Below are 20,997 nucleotides of genomic sequence, written 5' to 3' on the forward strand. Positions count from 1 at the left end.
TAAGGGAAAGACTTTGAAGGGATTGGGACTTCTGCCTACAAAAGAAAAGTGTTTCAAAGTTACTTACTTGTAAAGAGTTGGTTGGTAACTGTAATTCTAAGAGTGAACAGTTACAAAAGATATTGATCTCGAATGTGTGATGCACTATTCTTAAAAGTATGGTTAACATCTTTTCTTCCTTAGCCACTGTTTTGCCAGTCTAATAGAAAGTAGATGTGAGGGTATTTTACTCTCCTGTGATTAGGTTGTGTCTCTTCCCAAAAGTAAAGTGTTGGTTTCACCAGATTATTCCTGCAGGGTAATTGTATGATTCTCCTCCAACTGGGTCTTGCTTCACCTGACTTGCTGCTAGCCTGTCCAGAATAAGTCTGTATTAGGTTGTTGCCTACCTAAAATAACTTTTAAGTCATTCAGTAAAGAGTAACATTGGGTTTTACTTTCTCCTTCATTGTGAGGTTAAAACAGTATGTGGGTTTTACTTACCTTGTGTTAGCTGTGTGCCATCCAAAAATAAGTTGCAAGAGTTACTGCTTACCTCAATCTAGGGTTCCCTGACTTAAAAAGCACCTGTAATTGTACATTACATCCTTTGGTTTTAAAGTAGTTATAGGTTTTTATTCCACCTAGAATAAGTGTTCCACAATGCACCAAAAGTATATTGTTCAGTTGACTAAGTGATTTGTACTGAGAATCATTATACAACTGGAAGGGTCTACTGCCCTTGCATTACTGAATGTAATTGTAAAAAGTAACCATTGGTTTTTACTCTCCAAGAATAGGCTTGACCTATACTGAACGTGTATGAAAAGGTTTTCACTTCCCTAGAACTACTGTTGGGTACTTAATTAAGGTCTATACTTGGGTCTGTGTACTTTCAAGTATAGTGTTGTGTTTTTATACTGGGATTTCATATAATGTTTTAGTGCTTACTTACACCTAGATTTATCTGGGCCTACCTGTATTTAAATACTTCCTTTATTTTTACAATACATGGTGTTTGTGTTTCTTTGGATCATTTGTATTACAATTTCACTTGTATTCATTCTACAGTCCTCTCTCCCGCCTAAGATAAGCCTGGCTGCTCTGTCTACACTACCATATAGTCGGGTGGTACAGCCTTATACTAAGAGTGGAGTCTTGCACTCCCTCAGTAGAATGGTTTTACTAAGCCCTTAGTTGGACTTCAGAAAAACTGTCCTAACAATCCTCAAAGTAGTTATAGGTACATACTGTTCCTTGAATCTGTGTTCCACTATTCAGAAAAGTATCCTGCTTACAGGGTTGGTTGATTATGTGATTATTTGTGGAGTATCACTGCATAACTGACGCTCTACTTGCCCTGATTTACTGTAAAGTAATCTAAAAGTAACTTGTGCTTTTACTCCCCATGAATCGGTGTGCCCTATACTAAATGTGTATGATAAGGTCTGACTTCCCTAGAATTACTGTTAGGTGTTCTTAAGAAGGTTTATGCCTTGGTCTGTGTACCTACAAGCATTGTGGTGTTTTATGGAAACGTCCAAAAAGCCCGTAAATAAAGGGCGAGAATGGGAGATTTGGCTGAATTTCGGGTGTTTTAAAATCATGAACGGCCAGAATATTTGACCAAATGCCCCATTCAGTGCTAAGTGCTGCGGGGGTGTCTCCCGCACCCTTGTTCACTATATTGTGAGCGGGGATTGGGGGGTGTCCTCTGCAGCCAATAAATAAAAAAGTTTTTTAAAAAAAGTTAAATGACCCTGCAGCGCCAGTTGCCGATCACAGAAGTGAAACGGAACAGGCGTCGCAGGGACACAGTGAGTCAGAAGCACACAGCGAGTGTGCCGCCGCAGGGGGTGGGGGACGGGCAAGTCGGAAATGTTCAGGGGAGAAAAGACCAAAGGTTATTTTCGGAAAAATAATCTTTAGTCTTTTCTTCCTCGACCATTTCCATCACAGGATTTCAAACGCGATCTTTGTTTTATAATGTGTTTATGACTCTATGACCAGTACTTACCCCAAGACTTAACTTGACCTACTTTTATTTATCATAAACTTTTCTTTTTGTATGATACATCTGGTTGTAACTGTTTCTATTGAATCCTTAGTGTTCTGTGTACTTTCCTACAGCCCTCTCTCCCTCCTAGGTTAAGCCTGGCTGCTCTGTCTACGCTACCATATACTCGGGTGGTACAGCCTTATACTAAAAGTGGAGTCTTGTACTGTCTCAGTTGAATGGTTTTACTAAGCCCTTAGTTGGACTTCAGAAAAAACTGTCCTAACAGTCCCATTCATTTGAAATTGGTGACTGAACATGGTTTTAGTGCAGAGAGCAAAGGTTACAGGCCGGAAAGCAATATAATAACCATGTCAGGATAGAGTGTGTGTGTGTGTGTGTGTGTGTGTGTGTGTGTGTGTGTGTGTATCTCCGAGGCTTGTGGCATCTGCTTAGATCACATGCTGTGCATAGGCTGACATCAAGTGGAAGCTGCAGAGTATTAGTTTGTTTTCCGAAACTCGAAAAGGGGCGTCGAACTAGGCGTGCCAGTAATACTATCCCTAGTGTGACGCCCACTGTGCCCATGAACCCTCACACGTGTAGGACCCTCAGATTGTTTTTTTCGCCATACTGTCGGACGCATATTGCGGAGTTCCCTTGGCATTTGCCAATTATACCTAAAATATTGTTAAATAATTTTCCCTGATATCTTCCATCCTACGCCGAAGATCGACATCAGCGAAGATCGAGGGAACCAGCTGTTGAAAACTACACGACGGACCTTGGGCCTTGGAAGGCTTTTGGCCTTGGCCCTGTACAAGTAGTGAGAGTGGTGGGTGGTCATAACCTTCCCACGTTTATTTCCTACATATACACAGCCCGCTGCCAGATTTACACATATGGAGAGTACGCCTTTCAAATTCTGCCCCAAGTGTAACAGGAAGTTTCCCTGGGTAGATGAGCACAATACGTGCAATCTGTGTCTCCCACGAGACAATCCCGAGTCTGCGTGTCAAGCTTGTAAGCTCTTCAAGCCAAAAACACTTAAGGAACGCTCGACGATGCGCTGGGCCCACTACGCCAGGCAGCTAGAGGCCATTGACGTCGAAGGGTCATTCAGCGATGGCAGCAACGCCGCCGTATCAGACGGTGACTTCAGACACCCACGCGCAAGCCCATGACCTTGGAGGACTGGCCAGCGGCCCAGGTATGGGGACAGCATCCCCGGGGGCAGAAGCGCAACCCACACCCCTTCCTCTAAACACTTCAGCCCCAGCCGTGACTCGACACGCGTGTCGATTGATCAGCAATGGAAGGCACAGAGAGAGAGGTCCAACGATTCTGTGTCCTCTTGAGCGTTCCCGTTCGCCACATGGCAAAGGCCAACTGTCCGCGGTTGAAAAAGGTGCCGCACTCCCAATAGTTCCAGAGGCTCGATCGTCAGAAGACTATTCCGACCTCTATGCTCCCAAGTCAAAGCGCGTAGCGTCTACTTCCAAGATTCGACGCCCCCCATCTACTACCTCTGAATCTTGATGCAAAGCGTCATAGACCACCTCCAAACTTCGATGTGAAGCGTCAAAACCCTCGGAAACCCCTAAAACCTCCGGAAAACATTCTTCTAGTCACAGGAAGGGGGATAAACACAATAAACCTTCAGAACACCATAAGGAAAAACGGAAAGCTCCTAAAGTAATAGGGAAGTCCAAGGTCCCTGACACTACTCCTAAGAGTAAAATTGTCCCTCCCATTCCTCATGATATGGGCATGGATGAGGAACCAGAACAGGAGAGGTGTATTCCCAGTTTCAGGGAATGGAACTCGGCTGATATTGATAGGGTGAGGAGAAGGATGTCATTTATGTCAGACTTCTATGAGAAAGACCCTTACTATTTTCATAGTTATGCTAACACCCCCGCTACCTCTGCCCCTTCAGAGTCTAAGGACTCTCAGCCCCCTGCTAAAAGATTCTGCTCTGAGGTACACTCAGAGTTTGGTCACAGACCCTTTGGTGGTTGAATCTTACCACCCCGAATCATACTGCGAGGAGACAGAACCACAAATGGTGGATGACCAGACGGGGGTCTCATTATTATTATTATTATTATTATTATTATTATTATTATTATTATTATTATTATGAGGAGGAGGGGGATTGATCCCTCGCTGGTAACCCCAAATCTGACTTGTGCGGTTAATCCACGAGTCGAAAAAATATTTCGTGCTGCACCCTCTGATCCTATGTACATTAGGGGTGAATTAAAACCTTACTCCCTGGTAGTTACAACCACCAGAAAGAGGGCAGGTACACCTCTTGCTTTTCTGAAGCACCCCCCGATAGAGAGCAAAAAAAAAAAATACTCTCTAGGTAGGAAAGTGGCTTCCACTTCAGCCTATCGGGCACGCATCACCAACAGTGTCTCTCTTTTTGGCAAGCTATAACTGCCATCAATGGGAAGAGGTAGCTGCCTTAGTATCCTCCGCTGTATCTGGATGCATCCTTAAAACAAATTTTGATTGATGAGATCCAAGATGGCCGCCAGCAGAAGTAGTCGCGTTTGAGTCGCAATCTCGCCTGGCCGCCAACAAAAAAGCACTTTAATATGAAGATTTCCGTGCTGTTTAAACTCGGCTAGACGCCGGAACGCCCCGCGAGGTGTAGTGAAACGGGCCGTTTGCGTTTCAGCAAGGGAACTCGTCTTTTCGCCGAAAGAAACACCGGTGGGAAGCAGCGGCCCCTCCCCCACTGACGACAATCCAGCCAGGACGCGGGAACGGCGTAAGGCGCTGGGAAAGGAGGCGAACGGCACCCGGGGGCCTGGAGCAGACAAAGGCACATAGCACGCGCCGCGGGTGCACCCAATAATCATAATTGACCCTGAGGCGGCGGACCCACGATTGCCAGCAGGGGTCCGCGTCCGGTGGCACCGGTATAGCGGATGAGCGTGTCGGCTCTCTCCCACAGGCAGTGACAGCAGCGGCCAGGCCGCAGGCCACCGGCGAGGAGCAGGGATAGCAAGAAGATCGCCACCCCTCGTTCCTCCACGGGGGACACACAACAGGGAGACTGGTGGTGCCCCCCACCCCTGGAATCTACGGTGGGGGGACGGTCGCGAGAGGGAGAAGCCAGACGGAGGAGGACCGGAGCGGAGCAGAGGCACCAGAGTTGGCGATTACAGGAGTCAGAGGTGAGTGCGTAGTTATAGCACTGCACCTCTCCCCATTGAGCGAGGCCCCCAAGCACCGATCCAGTACCGGTGGCGCCGCCTTTAATGCCATCGGAGAGGCGCTTAGCAAGGGGGGGGGACAACTTCTTTAGGGGTGAAGAAATAAGCCATTGTGGGGCCAGCATAGGGAGGGTTGCACTGAAACCCCGCACCGAGGTGGCCCTCCAGGAAGAAAAACACAGAGCGGAGCAAAGTCGCCCCCCAACAAAAGGCAACACACAGCTCCCACATCTAGTACAGGGACGTCCGGTCGGACCCCAGCCCTCGAGCCGGCGAGATGTCAAGGGCTAAAGCGAAGGGAGGAGCGTCACAGACCGCATCGCAACCCCTCAGACAGGATCCAAACCTGCTACAAATGTGGTCCACAGAAGCGACTACAACCTCAAAGGACAGGCCCGGGAGAAGAACCGTACCAGATATCGCCTCCCCTAACCAGAGCTCTCTGCAGCCGACAAAGGACGAAATGCGGGCCTGGTTTGTGGAGCTCCAGGACAAGTTCATGTCCAGGAACAGTTCACCTCATTGAGGAGTGACATGAAGCAGGCGGTCCAAGAGCTAAGGGTTGAGGTGGCCCAGCTGGAGGAACGGACGGACATCCTAGAAAGAATTGTACAAAATGTGGAGGAGGAAGCAAAACAGTGCAGTGAAACACAGGAACACCTGGTCAGGCTGACTCTCAACCTGGAAATTCAATGTGAGGATCTCAAACTGCTCCCGCAGGTCCAATATCCGCATAAAATACATGCTGGAGTCAGTGCTGGATAAAGACCTGAAGGGTGCGGTGCAAGAAGTTTTTCGGGACATATTAGAGGAACAAGATGCAGAGATTATTGGGATCGACAGAATCCACAGGGTGGGCCTGAAAAGATCGGGGGCCCCAGGAGAGAGGCCAAGGGACGTGGTGGCTGCCCTATCATCGTATCCGCAAAAAGAATAGATACTAAGGAAGGCAAGGCAATTAGACCACATAAGGGTGAATAGGGTGGAAATCCAACTATATCAAGACCTGGCCTCGGCGACACTCTTATAAAGAAGGGAGATGGCCCCCTTAGTGAAAGAACCTCTGGGGAAAGAAATCAGATACAAGTGGACGTTCCCTTTTGGCCTTCTGTTTGAGTGGGAGGGTAAACAGAGACGAGTAACAACTTGTGGGGAAGGTCTCCAAACAATGGGCCTGCAAGCGGAGGAGGGCGCGGTAGGTGGGGACAGGCCCCGGGGAGAACCGCACAAGAGGCCTCGGGGATGGGAGGTGGTAAGGCACATGAAAAAACAAACTGGAGGGGGAAAAGCTAGACACCCCACGGGTGAGAAGTAGATATCTTCAAAAGGAACAAAGAGGCGAAGATGTTCAGAATGGAGAAGGCGGGAGTGGACGGACTCGAATGTATCACGGAATATCATATATGGGGTGGCCGGGCAGAGGTTCCGGAGGGTACACTACCTGGGTCTGTGAGTGATGTGGGGTTTAGGACTCCCCGCACAGTTAATCCTGAGTCATGAGAGGGCAAGGAGCGATAGGCGAAATGCCCTAGCAACCTTAGGTGCCTGGGCCCTCCTCGGGATCAAAGTTGAGTTTCAGTTACTAGTTGAGGGTAAGTTGAACGGGTTGGGGGGAGGGTGTGCCTCGGTAGGAGGGCTGGGATCACAAATAGCAGGTCGGCAGATAGCAATAACAGAGTAGATGAGATGACGAAGTTTAGAATCTTCTCACTAAATGTAAGGGGGCTGAATTTGCCGGTGAAGAGGAAAAAAGTGGAGGGACTGGTTGGAAGGGAGAAGGCGGATATTCTGCTCCTCCAGGAGATACATGTTAAGGCACAAGATAAAAAGAAGATATTTCTGAAAGGGTGTAAGATATGGGCGCAGGCGAATGCAGGGGGAAAAAAGAGCAGGGGCGATGATTGCGGTGAGGGGGGGCTTTGGGGCAATCCTCATAGACACACAGGTGGACAAGGAAGGGAGGTATGCATTTGCTAACCTCATGTTAGATGGTCTTAGGCTTACTCTGGCGTCCATATACGCGCCAAACACGGGACAGGATGGTTTTCTGAGAGACACCCTGGGGAAACTAGAGGGATTCGCGAAGGGTGAGTTAATACTGGGAGGAGACCTAAACCTAGCCTGGCAACCGAAGCTGGATAGGAGCACGAGGGGGGGTGGGACTGGGGGTTTGGAGGAGTCATGCTCAGGGAGCCCCGTCCAAACAATTGAAAAAAAAAGATGGAAGACTTGGCACTACATGATGTCTGGAGAGAAAAAAAGGGCCAGGCCAGTGGGTTCACATTTTATTCATACGTTCATAACACAATGTCAAGGATTGATTACTTCTGGGTTTCGGTGGGCCTCCTGGGGAAGATCCGAGGTATTGATTTGGGCGCTATTACAATTTCTGACCACGCTACACCGTGCCTGGACTTCCAGATCCCAGGCAGAGGAAGGGGTCTATGCAGGTGGAGAATGCCTCCAGACATCCTGGGGGACAGAGCCCTGGGCGGGACTGTGGGGGAAAAAATTTGTGAATACTTTGATCTGAACGACAATGGAGAGGTACCTCTGGTGTCTGTTTGGGAAGCATTTAAGGTGGTAACACGAGGGTATATAATAGCCCAAAAAGCCACTAAAGATAAGCAAACCTATGAGTGGGAAAGGACATTGGAAAGAAAAATGGCAGACATTCATGAGGAAATGTTAGATCACCCCAATAGAAGCCTCAAGAAGGCGCTGAGGCATGTGCAGGGCCAATTAGATATGCTCCGAAACCAAAAAGCAGAGAAATCCCTTCTGTACTTAAGGCAACGCTACTACATGAAGGCCAATAAGGCGGACAGATACCTTGCAAGACAACTCAAAGGGAAACTAAATACATTGGCGATTCTGAAAGTGATGGATGCCAAAGGAGAGACTCAAACATGCAACAAGGGCATAGGAGAGACCTTCAAAGCCTTCTACCAAGACCTTTACACGACGGAGCACCCGAACAGGATAGGTTTCTGCGTTCTCTCCCTATTCAAGCAATAACGGAAGAAGAAAAAAAGCGCCTGGATGCCAGGATTACAGAAGAAGTAGTCCACAGGGCAATAAAGGGCCTCCCGAGCAATAAGGCACCAGGGACAGATGGCTTCACGGCCCCCTTCTACAAAAAGTATGCGGCCATTCTAGTCCCGAGACTAACTAGGCTGTTCAATACATTCAAGGACAACGGTAATATAACCCCATCCATGAACGAGGCGAAAGTCCTAGTTTTCCACAAAACAGGTAAAGACCCAATCCTCCCTGGCTCGTATCGCCCCATTGCCCTGATTAATTTGGATGCAAAAATTTACACCAAAATACTCGCTGCCAGGCTGTCACCCCTCCTCCCATCCCTAATCAACCCCAATCAATCGGGCTTTATTCCTGGCAGACAAACACATGATAACTTAAGAAGGATTATCCACTTAGTAGAAAAAATAGGCTTTACCCACACTCCGGCAGTATTGCTTTCCCTAGATGCCGAAAAGGCCTTCGACCGGGTGGAATGGTCATTCTTCTTTCGAACGCTGAAACACATGGGGTTCGGGGACCAATTTATCAATGTGGTCAGGCCAACTACAACTCCCCGTCGATAAGAATCGCAATAAACGGGGAAGTAACGGATAAGGTCGAGATATCAAGAGGCACGAAACAGGGGTGTCCCCTCTCCCACCTCCTCTATGCTATATTCTTAGAACCCCTCCTAATCAAAATAAGGGAAACAGTAGGAATAAGGGGGATAGAGATGGCGGGCAGACAACACAAAGTCATTGCATATGCAGACGATATGCTGCTGGCTTTGGAAGATCCCGAGAACTCCTTAGCACAGACCCTAAAAGAACTGGATGTATTCGGGGGGCTGTCAGGTCTAAAAATAAACAGAAAAAAATCAGAAATTTTGCTCTTGGCGGGAGATAGGGGGTCCTTGGGCAAGGTGGCGGGAACACTCGATCTAAAAATAACAGAAGGAGGCATTAAGTACCTAGGGGTTGACACTCATGAGCCGGGTAGACCTGTTCTATTTAAACAATTTTCATAAACTGCTGGAAGATGTTAAGAAGGACCTAGACAGATGGTCCCCACTTCGGGACTCTTGGTGGGGCAGAGTCCAGTCGGTTAAAATGAACATTCTCCCCAGGGTGCTCTATTATTTTTATGCCCTTCCCGTGACAGTCCCGAACTCATTCTTCAAAGCATTGTCCAAGGCCATATCGCTATTCGTATGGAACAGAAAACCCCCCAGGGTTGCAAGGGCCATCCTCACGGCACCAATCAAGGCAGGAGGCCTAGCACTCCCACACTTTCAAAAATATCATCAAGCGGCACAACTCTGGATCATGAGGGAATGGTTGGCAGAGGACCAAAGCACTACCTGGGCAACACAAGACAGGGCAGTGGCTAGGACCCCTTTGCAGGACCTGATGTGGAAACACAAACAGCACAGATATCCGAATCTTCGAATTAGTGAGGTCTTGAAAATGACCATCGAGGCATGGGATGCTCAAACCAGGAAGGGAATCATGACCACCCCACTGTGCACCTTTACTCCAATCTGCCGAAACCCACTGTTCCCTCCGGGATGCGAACCAGGGGGATTTGAAAAATGGGAGGAGGCTGTGTGCAGAAAAATTGGAGAAATGATCCAGGACAAAGAACTAAGGACATTTGCTGAGTGCAAACAAATATGGAAACTGACGGATGTGGACAGATATAAATATGAACAAATAAAGCACTGGCTCACCACTACGGAGATTTTTCAGGCAGCTACGAGAGATTTAACACCATTTGAAAGATATATAATATCCAACCCAGGCGACAGAAAACTGGTGTCAACATTATACCAATTCATTAACGCGCCAGAAGAAGAAATGAAATGGTCATACATGAAAAGATGGGAGGGCACACTGAGAGAAGATATTCCAAGACAACAATGGGAGGCTTTGTGGGTCGGTATCCCGAAACGTACCCGGGCCGTCCAAACAAGGGAATTGTGGCTCAAAATCATTACACAGTGGCACTACACTCCAGAACGGATCAAATCAATGTATCCGGAAATGTCAGATAACTGCTGGAGAGGATGCACGGAAAGGGGCACATGGAGGCATATCTGGTGGGACTGTCAGGGTGTGAAGGGTTTCTGGAGGGAAGTCCAAACGGAGATGACAAAAATATTTCCAGATGCAGCACAAAAGGGGGAAAGGGTCTGGTTATGTGGGCTAAAGGACCCTCAGGCCAAAAGACTCCATATAGCACAATGGAGAAGCTTCAGGGGCTTACTTATTGCAGCATGGGCCACAATCGCCCAAAACTGGAAAAAACAGGCCCAGCCTTTAGTGTTTACCTGGCTACAAAAAGTGTGTTCACAAATGACAATGGAAAAGATTACACACCATCTCCAGGCCCAGAAGAATTCCTTTACGAAGGAATGGGGGGGGGGGGCGGTGTTGGAGTATTTACGGTCGGACTATATGGAGCAATGGTGCCCGCACAATATCAAAATCTCAGACATTTTTGGTACATAACTTTTTGAAATTACGACTACATGTGATCCTACTCTTTCGGGGGGTGGGGAGGGGGTGTGGCGGGGGGAGTTCGGGGATGATGTTATATGTTTTTAAGAAAATAATAAAAATATGTTTAAAAAAAAATATTTTGATGCAGCAGATAATGCTGAAAGATTGATAGCAGAAGGCACAGTAATAAAACACCACACTTGGCTAAGGCAGTTGGGGTTCAAACCCGAGACCCAAGCCATGCTTCTAGACATGCCGGTAGAGCCGAACGTTCTGTTTGGCAAGGCAGTGGAAGAGGCACTAAAGACAGCTAAAGATGAGTACGAGACCCTAAAATCTCTCGGCCAACTCACAAATAAACCTTCGAGTCAGAGGGAAAATAATTTGTCGCTTTCGCGGCCAAGGCTTCCAGAGGGGTTCCAACTACTACCAAAATCAAGGAACCTCATGGGGCAACAATCAATTCCAGACATCACTGGGATTCACCAGAGGCCAGTGTAGGGGCCGCACTAGGGGTAGAGGCAGCCCCCCCAGAGGTGGTACGCCACTCAGTAAACAGTGACGTTCTGCTTCGGGTCCCCTCCCATGCATCCCCAGTAGGGGGTCACATTTCCACCTTCGCCCACGCATGGGAGGGGATCACTTCGGACAGATGGGTGCTGTCCACAGTGTCCACAGGATACTGTATAGAACTATTGGCGCGCCCCACCAAGGTCCCCCAAGACAAAAGGTACACTCGTTGGAGCACCAGAAAATCCTTCTCGAGGAGATTGCCACTCTACTTGCAAAGGATGCCATAGAACTCGTCCTTCGGCAACCAGGTAAACAGGGTTATTTATTCAACCTACTTCCTTGTGCCAAAAAAAGATCTAACAATGCACCCAGTGTGATTTGCGCCCTGCAAACAAGTATGTCAAGCCACAAAAATTCTGCATGACTACACCCCACTACTAAAAAAGGGGATTACATGGCATCATTGGATATGAAAGATGCCTATTTTCATATTTCAATGTTCCCAGCGCACAGAAGATTCTGGTATTACCCAAATTGTTCGAACACAATTGTTCGAATTACTGAATTGACCGAAAGTCGAGGGTCCGAATTGACCTTTGCACAATTGACCGCACATATATATATAAATATATATATGTATAAAACCCCCCGCATATATGTAACAATTGACCTTCACAATTCGGTCAATTGTGCAAAGGCCAATTGTAATTCGAACAATTGTAGTTCGAACAATTCGTATACATCCAAGATTCTTGCGTTTCAAAATAAACAACCAGCACTACCAGTTCAAGGTGCTGCCCTTCGGTATAGCCTCGGCTCCAAGGGTATTCACCAAGGTGCTGGTGGCGGTGCACCTACGCAGGGAGGCCCAGTGTACCCTTTCCTGGACGACTGGCTCATCACAGGGGAAACCCCCGTAATTTGCAGACTAAACATTCAAAGGACAATCGACTTTCTCTTCCAATTGGGCTTCTCGATCAATGAGAAAAAATCAAGCCTGGTGCCAAGCACCTCAAAACAGTTCCTAGGAGCTGTCCTAAACACCCAGGAGGGGTTGGCCTTTCCATCAGAGGAAAGAATTCGGAATCTGTTGCTGCAAATTCCTCAATATCAGTCCGGTCGCCAAATAAGGGTGCGTAAAGCGATGCATTTGCTAGGCATGATGGTATCTTCATTTACCTGGTTCCCCACGCGCGCCTGCGACCTATGCAGGAATGGTTGGCGAAACAGTGGTCTCAAGCAAGTGGTCAGTGGGACGATCTAGTGGTCGTTTCGCCAACACTAGTACAGAGTCTTCGCTGATGGAAAAGAGAGAATCTTATGAAGGAGAAACCTTCTACGATCCAGAGATACAGGCCGTTGTCACAACAGACTCCTCCCTAGCAGGGTGGGAGCCCACTACCTGCACCATACAACTCAGGGTCTCTGGTCTCACACAGTGGCTCAGAACCACATCAATCTGCTAGAACCTCTGGCAGTGTTCAGAGCGGTTTGAGCATTCAAACCCCTCCTATCCAACCTGTCAGTGCAGATCCTAACAAACAGCACAACGCCAATGTTTTACTTAAACAAACAAGGGGGCACTCGTTTTCCAAATCTGTCCAAGCTTGCCCAGAAGATTTGGAGATGGGCACTCAAACGGAAGATTTACCTGTCATCCCAACATGTTCCAGGGGATCTCAAATCGCTAGCGGATGCTCTGAGCAGGGATCACCTTCCAGAAGAACACGAAGAGGTCGTAGGAGACCTCTTCTCTAAGTGTGGTTGCCCCACTATAGACCTATTCACCACAAGCGAAAACAGGCAATGCCCAGACTTCGCATCCAGGTTACCCCAGCCAGGTTCCAAGGTGAACCCCCTATCGATGAATTGGTCAGGGATGTTTGCCTACGCTTTTCCACCAACCCCTCTGATGAGGAAGGTGTTGAACAAGATCCACAGGGAACCGATGACACTTGTCCTAGTTGCTCCTATGTGGGTGAGACAACAGTGGTATCCACACCTACGCAAACAGGCAGTGTGCGACCCCATCAACCTCCCGTGCCCGTACAACCTACTCTCCCACCACGAGGGTCTGACAGTGCATCCTCAGCCCAACTCAATGAACTTGGCAGCATGGCTCCTGAAGTCATAGGGCCTCATTACACGGATGGCGGTAAGGATTTACCGGTACCGGTAAAATACTGGTACCGGTAAATCCTTACTGCCTTACTACAAGGTCCCTTTGCGGGTTGGGGGATTTAATGCCTGCTTTTTGCAGGCGTTAAAAACCAACCCGCAAAGGGACCCAGGGAGCTAATTACGGTACCGCAATTTGCGGTACCGTAATTAGCGCCTTCCCCATTATGCCCTATGGGGAAGGACAATGGTGGAAGGGGGAATTACCGCCCCGCCAACCTTGGAATGGGGCGGTAATTCCCCTTTCCGCCAAAGGCGGTGCCGGTATATTACCGGCATGAACCATGGCGCTAATAGCGCCATGGTTCTCCGCCATCCGTGTAATGAGGCCCATAGAGTTTCGACATCTCAGTTTACCCCAGAGATGTATGGCTATCTTGAAAGAGTCAAGAAAACCGAACACAAGGCCCTGTTACTATGACAAATGGAAACGATTAGTTATTTGGTGCCAGAATAAGCAAATCAACCCAGTTGATTGAACGCCTTCTAATGTTGTCACCTATTGGATGCAGGGTTAGTATTTAACTCACTTAAAGTGCACCTGGCAGCTTTATCAGCCTACACTACTTCCCATAACAAGGTGTCATGGTGGAAAGTGCCAGTTGTCCAGGCGAAATCTATTGCATCAGTACCAAGGGCACTTATGGCGACCACGGACCTCCTCTGAATTTTTTGACATACAACTACAGAATTTGTGGTGTGGATCTGCCTCTACAATTATCGAGAGCACACAACTTTAGAAGATACCTATCTGCCGCACTACGAGCAATGCAGTGTGTACAGATGCATTACCGATTACTAGGAACGGGTTTGGTCTAGGATCACACCTAGTACGGTGAGAGGTGTGACTGAAGCAGAACATTAACAAGATTACTCCTATGGATACTGACTGAAAGATACCGCTGACTACTTAACAAGTCTTGAATTATAGATACTGTTAAGCACAATTGCACAGCTAACGCACGCCAGATTGCTGCTTAGACGGTCCTGATTTATTTAGTTCTTCCCCCGAAGAAGTTCCCACAGTAAACTGACCAATTACATATTTCATTCCTCCATATTGTATGGATGTTAGTTAACACAAGAGTAAGATTTGTGTTGGGCTACATCAAGATGCCTTGTGTTTTATAGATATTTATACCACCACATAATCATCAGAGGCATTACCTCTACTGAAATCCTCTGTCATTTACAACCGTTGCGGTTGTTTGCTGTTTTGCTGTATCAACAAATTGTGCTTCTTTATGGTTGGTATACTGCCTTTTACATTTATGTTCTTATCAATGGCCTGTATGATGTATGCACTTTACTATCATTTGTGAAATACCCCAGACGGAAGTTGATTTATAAATTGTTTGTCCCGCACTATGGTTTTTAGTGGTTTTAATGTATTTTCTTTCTCTAGCATTCAAATATTTTTGTATTGTTATTTAAATTATGAAAAAGGTTTATACAGTGACCGGTTTAATTCTCCTTGTACATTGTGATTGCCTATCAACATTCATAGTGAGGTATCACCAATGTGTCCCGTCCCCTTCTCCTAGTAATTAACTTCTCCAAACTCCTCCAGCGAACATGAGCTTCTCCTTTTTTTGTCATGGTGGAAAGTGCCAGTTGTGAAAGCATTTATGGAAGGGGTAAAGGGACTCCATCCTCCAATTTCTAACCCACCACCAGGTTGGGACCTTACTGTGGTACTTGCTTAGCTCATGGGACCCCCTTTTGAAACCATGCACAAATCTAGTCTCAAACACCTGACTTATAAAAGTGCCTTCTTAGTAGCCATCACCTCCATAAAAAGAGTAGGTGAAATTCAAGCTCTGTCAGTGCAGGATCCTTTCTTTACTATTCATAAGGATAAACTGGTTTTACGCACTCACTCTAGGTTTGCACCTAAATTTGTTTCCAAATTCCATGTTAACCAGTCTATTGAGCTACCGGCCTTCTTCCAAGAACCCAAAAGCTCTGCTGAGGTGAAACTGCACACACTAGATGTCAGGAGGGCCATCCTCTACTATGTAGACAAGACCAGACCGCTAAGAAAAACAGATCAGCTGTTCGTCTACATAGCTCCAGACAGAGAGGGAGATCGCGTCTCTAAGCATGCCATCTCAAAATGGATAGTCTGATGTATCCAACTGTGCTATTCCCTTTCAGATAAAACACTGCCTTTTAAGCCAAGGGCCCACTCTACAAGAGGTACTGGAGCCACTCTGGCTTTCATTGCAAATGTACCCCTTCACACCATTTGTACTGCAGCTACATGGAGCTCTATTCACATGTTTACCAGGCACTACTGCATTGACACTCATTCCAAGACAGATACTCAAGTGGGACAAGCGGTTCTAAGACATTTGTTCGCTCATGACCGTTCTCACATCCCACCTCCTTCTAACACTGCTTGCTAATCTATGCACAGCATGTGATCTAAGCAGATTCCACAAGCCTCAGAAGGGATACATTACTCAATGTAATCGTATTTCTGATGCTTGTATCTGCTTAGATTCACATGTGCCCGCCCTTCCTCCCCTCTGAGAGAAGGCGCATGGATGCTTGTAGTCTTAGCTTTCTATCTGCTTGGATAATCTGTACTCGCGCTACCTCATGTCAGAAAAAATACAATCTGAGGGGCCTATACGCGTGAGGGTTCATGGGTACAGTGGACGTCACACTAGGGATAGTATTACTGTCACGGCTTGTGTCGATGCCCATTTTCGAGTTTTGAAAAACAAACTGTAATACTCTGCAGCTTCCACTAGATGTCGGCCTATGCACAGCATGTGAATCTAAGCAGATACAAGCACCAGAAATACGATTACGGTGAGTAATGTATCTATATAATATATTTTGTGAAAGTGTGTTTGTATGTTCGGGGCTGGCACCAGCCCCATAACAGTTGGTGGGCTGAAAATTTGGCCCACGTTCGGCATTCTAGTCTGGGGTGTGCGGATTTCGGGAGATTATGATTTTTGTGACGTTCTGACACCATAAAACATACACAAGGCTATAGCAGACCCCCACATGCATGTCATCTATAGGCCCGCCGAGTGGTACAGCTAGTGTCAAGTACTTGAGGCAGAGTATTTTGTTGAAGTCAAACTGTGAATTCTTTTTTTGTCCTGTTACTCTGCTAAAAAGAAACACCAGGGTGGCTGGCCACTTAGGGTTCGGGGATGTCAATTAATGATGGCTGTATATTTGTGTGTGTAAACTCTTGTTTTGCAGACTTTGCAGCTATACAAAAGGTTTTCTTGTTTTTGTATCCTAATTTGTATATTATCGAAACAGAGATCGATACAATCTTTAAATGTAATTGGGACTGCTCGTGCAAGCAAAATCCCCATACAGGCAATAATGGAAAGAGTGGGGCATGGAGCTACACCAATTTGTATACATTTTCCAGATAACCAAAATGATCACATGATGGCAGCTTCTGTTAACCTTTGCAATACCCCCCATCCTTAGGGACTTAAGTGCCAGGACTGGCATGCTTTTTCCCAGGGGTCCTCAGGACTGGTTTTACTGCCCCCTCACCACCTCACCCAAATTAGTATGTGTACATGCATCTTGTGACAAAACTAGACAACATTTATTTTATATGGTGTTCTCATATGTATGTTGGTATTTTTTCAGCCCTAAAAGCACTGAAAGGGTTAAGGTAGCCAGGCTTAGATCAACACTGGCTAAAGTGCTCCGGACTCAAGTACATTGACCTTTGTTTGCTTTCCCGTTTTGGGTTCTTGGTAGTAATTTTTTCCTCTCCACATTTTTCTATGTAGGAACGCACAAACGTGGCTAACTTCCCTGGTCACTCTGGCCCCATCACAAGCATTGCCTTTTCGGAGAACGGATACTATCTGGCCACTGCTGCAGATGACTCTTCTGTTAAACTCTGGGATTTGCGCAAACTGAAGAACTTCAAAACCCTGCAACTTGATGACAACTTTGAGGTGTGTTGTCTTTGACCTCCCTGTATCTATGCTGAACCCTTTTTTTGTGGATTTGTGTCACAGTCCTTAACACTCCCTTCTTTTTCCAGGTGAAGTCCCTGATGTTCGACCAGAGTGGTACATACCTGGCTCTGGGTGGCACAGATGTGCAGATCTACATCTGTAAGCAGTGGACAGAAGTGCTTCATTTCACAGGTACAGCACATGCTGCTTGTTTTTGTCCCTTGTTTTTGTTAGTGAGGGTAAACAATCTTCTGGTTCCTACCCTTTCAATCCCTTTCACCTTGTCTACATACAGTGTTCTTCTGCTGTGTTTTCTCCAGCTTCTTTTTTTAATTCCTTTCCTGTCCTTCTTTAAGCATTTCTCGTCTCTGCCTTCTTCTCTGCCTTTTTTGATCTGTGTCGACTCATCCTCACACCCCCCTTTTCTCTTTGCATAGTCTTCTCCTTGTTTCGTTAAATGTAGTAATCTCTCTCGAATAATTTTCCTGATGTTTTGCCCAAAACATTTACTCCCACTCTCCTTTTTCTCTCCACAGAACACAGTGGTCTCACTACAGGAGTGGCATTTGGACAACACGCAAAGTTCATTGCCTCTACGGGAATGGACCGCAGTTTGCGCTTCTACAGCCTGTAGGCTTCTTCACCCTGCCAGGGATAGCCCTGTTCCTATTCCGTGACTTCACAGTGCCCTTTCTCACGTTAATTCCACGGGGCTCCCTGGAGGACAGAGGTTTTGCTGAATTGGAGATGGATATGTATGGTGATTGATTTTGCCGTGCTTCATGGACGCTCCTTCCCCCCCTAAAACACAGGAATGCGAATGACAGACTTTGGTGTTTTTCCTTTCTGTCCTTTTAAGCAGTGTGACGGGGTGAATTCACTGAGCTGATCACCAGAGCAAGCATCTGCAAGCTCTGTAAAAATCTGCAGTGGACTTTACAAGGTTCCTGCCGACTTTCTTGGCTTTAGCAGTCTTTTTTTTCCTTCCTCCTATCATTTGACAAAGGTATGAAACCGGACTGAGGAGGGAAGACCATTCTTTCCTTTAGTAAAGTGCCTCTTCGTTCATCTGACTCCTACTTAAATATCTTGAACGCTTGCAGATTTCCATTTTGAAATTACAGACCTCCCCAACAATGAGTCCTCCATGAGATGTTTTGGATGTGACCGCTCTGGTTCAGGCAACATTTGGTATATTAACCTACTTCGAACATAGAAACTGTCTGTCCTAAACCCACTCTGTGAGTGTGTTGCACAAACTGTTCCTCCAGCAATTTCTGATCTTGTATTTGCTATATTAGCCAATTTCCTGCTATGGTAGTAATTCCAATCTTTGCAACACCTCTAGAATATAAACCACATCTGGAGATTCCAGACCCTGGGCCCTGTACATAAACACTACCCAGAGACTGCACCCCCACTTACAAATGTTCCCCAAGGAGAACCCAGTCTATGATGCACAAACCCAACCCAGCATGTCCAATCTTTGGTCCCAGATATAAATAATCCACCTAGAAATTCAGAGGTGTAGTCCCTAACGCACTCAACCCAGAGCTTCCAGTTTCTAATGCTAATCCTCTGTATAAAACCAACAATAACCACTTATTTCAAAGTGTCACACATGAATTTGTCCTTGCTTGCTGTTCTAGAAACCCCTCTTCTGATCAGATTCCTTGATCTGTGGCCCCCATTTTATAAATCCTCCAGCCCACGAAATGCATGAGCCCTGTTATGGTATACAAGTTGTATCCAGAGATTCTGGTTTTTTTCCTCCGTTGGCACCCAGAGTTTCTGCTGGTCTCTGTCTGACACCTGCTAAACAAAGCACACCCAGGCATGTCACTGTCTTTAACCCTTGTTTGACATAGTCTGTCTTCCTGAGCTTCAAATCTCTTTACCACCCGTTGCACACACCCCACCCCCTGCTGTACTAAACTCATCCATCAAACCCACAATCCTACAGTACTAAGTGTGCATGTACTTACAATGATATTCTCATTACTGTCATGACTCCTGTATGAACCCTAGCTGCAGTCGGAGGTAACCGTCAACGCTCTTGCTTTTGCTGTACAAATTAACTACACCTGTAAAGAAATTACAGTATTTACTGTTCCAACCCCAATGCACTAGCAAAAGGATTTCCCTCTCTGCTGTGCTTTTTGCTTCACAATTCACCTGAATCTGTAGAGGGTTATCTGATTGTGCCGCCATACCTGCTATGCAAACCCCACATGCTGCACCCATTGACCGAATCCACCTCTCTGCAGTTATTGGGTATGTTCAGTCTCTGCCGTATGCCTTGCTGTACAAGTCCTTTTTGCATCTGCCTTCTCTGCTGTGGGTCTTGTACAAACCTCATTAACAGTCATTGAGATAGAATCTCGGCTATGGTCCTGTTAAAAGCATCACACACCCACCCATTGACCAATTGAAATCTCTGCAATTACTAGTCAACAATATGCCCAACAATAATTTAATTTTTTTGTGATTTAAAAAGGGGAAAACATAAGAAATGGAATAAACATGGTTTAACTCTTGTGTGTTCTTGCACTGACATGACCCCCCACTTACAATTTTAAGAGATTCAACTATCTGCTCTGTCCATTGTATGCTCACTCCACCTTTGCCACCAAAACATTCTTGTTTCTGATGCATATCTTGCAGCAAAGAAAGGGAGCCTAACCTGTGCTATGGCACTGCTAGAACAAGCTCAGCAGGGAGGAAAGCATTATCTGCTCTACAAGCCACGCTCTGCCCCCAGCAAGGATTTAAGGTCCTAGCACACACCCTTTTTTGTGCAGACCCTTCATGGAGCAATAGCAGTATCTATTTCGGCCCCTTCTTTGCAACCCCTGTCTACATGAGTTGAATTTATGTACTTGGATGCTGACTGTGCCACAGAAGGCAACCTGCCCCTTTTGAACAGAGTCCAGTCTCTGAACTGACCCTATCTATTTAATTCTTGCTTCTGATCAAATGTAAGTATGCAACTACTTGAGGGCTAATTTTTATTTTTTCAATAGCTTTTGAGGGGTTTTATTCTGAAATAGAAGTTTGGAGGGGAAGGGAGAGTTGTATTTTGTAAGGCAGTATGTACCTGGTTGAATAATAAAAAAAGAAAATAACTTACTGGGCTTAATCTTTTCTATGTGTGTCTTTTTGTATTGCACTTTTATCATTCTTCTTCTTGCTCTGCTTTCATAGTAATGGAAAATGTTCTACTTGTACAAAAGGGAACCTGAAATATTGGTAAAGGATAGGGCTGTCACGTTCAATGTAGTGATTCAAAGCGCGCACACATGGTTTGTGCACAGGCTATATCCACATGTGGCTGCTGGCCTCCATAACACCCATCCTTACTCTGCATGGGAGGTTGTGACCTCTTTATGCAGCTCATTCTTCTGCCTCTTTTTTTCCTTTCTAAGCAGTCAATGCCTTAGTCTTTCTTTTGGTGGATTGCATTCTCCCACAGATTCTGCATCAGACGGATATCCATTCCCGCATTGGCTGCTCAGAAGTTTTGGACAGTGGGGCGTAGTACAACTCGACTCTATGGTCGATCCCTCTTGACTCACTGTGCCACGCGTCTGCCCCAGACGTAATGCCAGTCGCAATATTGCTGA

The 20,997-nt window shown here is 46.4% G+C and overlaps 1 protein-coding gene across 1 annotated transcript in view; it reads left to right on the forward strand.

Moving 5' to 3' along the window:
- The window catches only part of PRPF19 (pre-mRNA processing factor 19), a 218,870-nt gene extending 198,357 nt beyond the window's left edge, over positions 1-20,513 (forward strand). Inside the window, exons 14-16 of the mRNA XM_069628891.1 lie at positions 17,201-17,371; positions 17,461-17,566; positions 17,911-20,513. Coding sequence (XP_069484992.1) covers positions 17,201-17,371; positions 17,461-17,566; positions 17,911-18,008 — 375 coding nt within the window. The 3' untranslated portion in view covers positions 18,009-20,513. The remainder of the gene's footprint in view (positions 1-17,200; positions 17,372-17,460; positions 17,567-17,910) is intronic.
- Positions 20,514-20,997: the final 484 nt, after the last annotated feature.

This window comes from Ambystoma mexicanum, chromosome 12 (assembly GCF_040938575.1).
Source record: "Ambystoma mexicanum isolate Mex_15411 chromosome 12, UKY_AmexF1_1, whole genome shotgun sequence".
Taxonomy (NCBI): Eukaryota; Metazoa; Chordata; class Amphibia; order Caudata; family Ambystomatidae; genus Ambystoma; species Ambystoma mexicanum.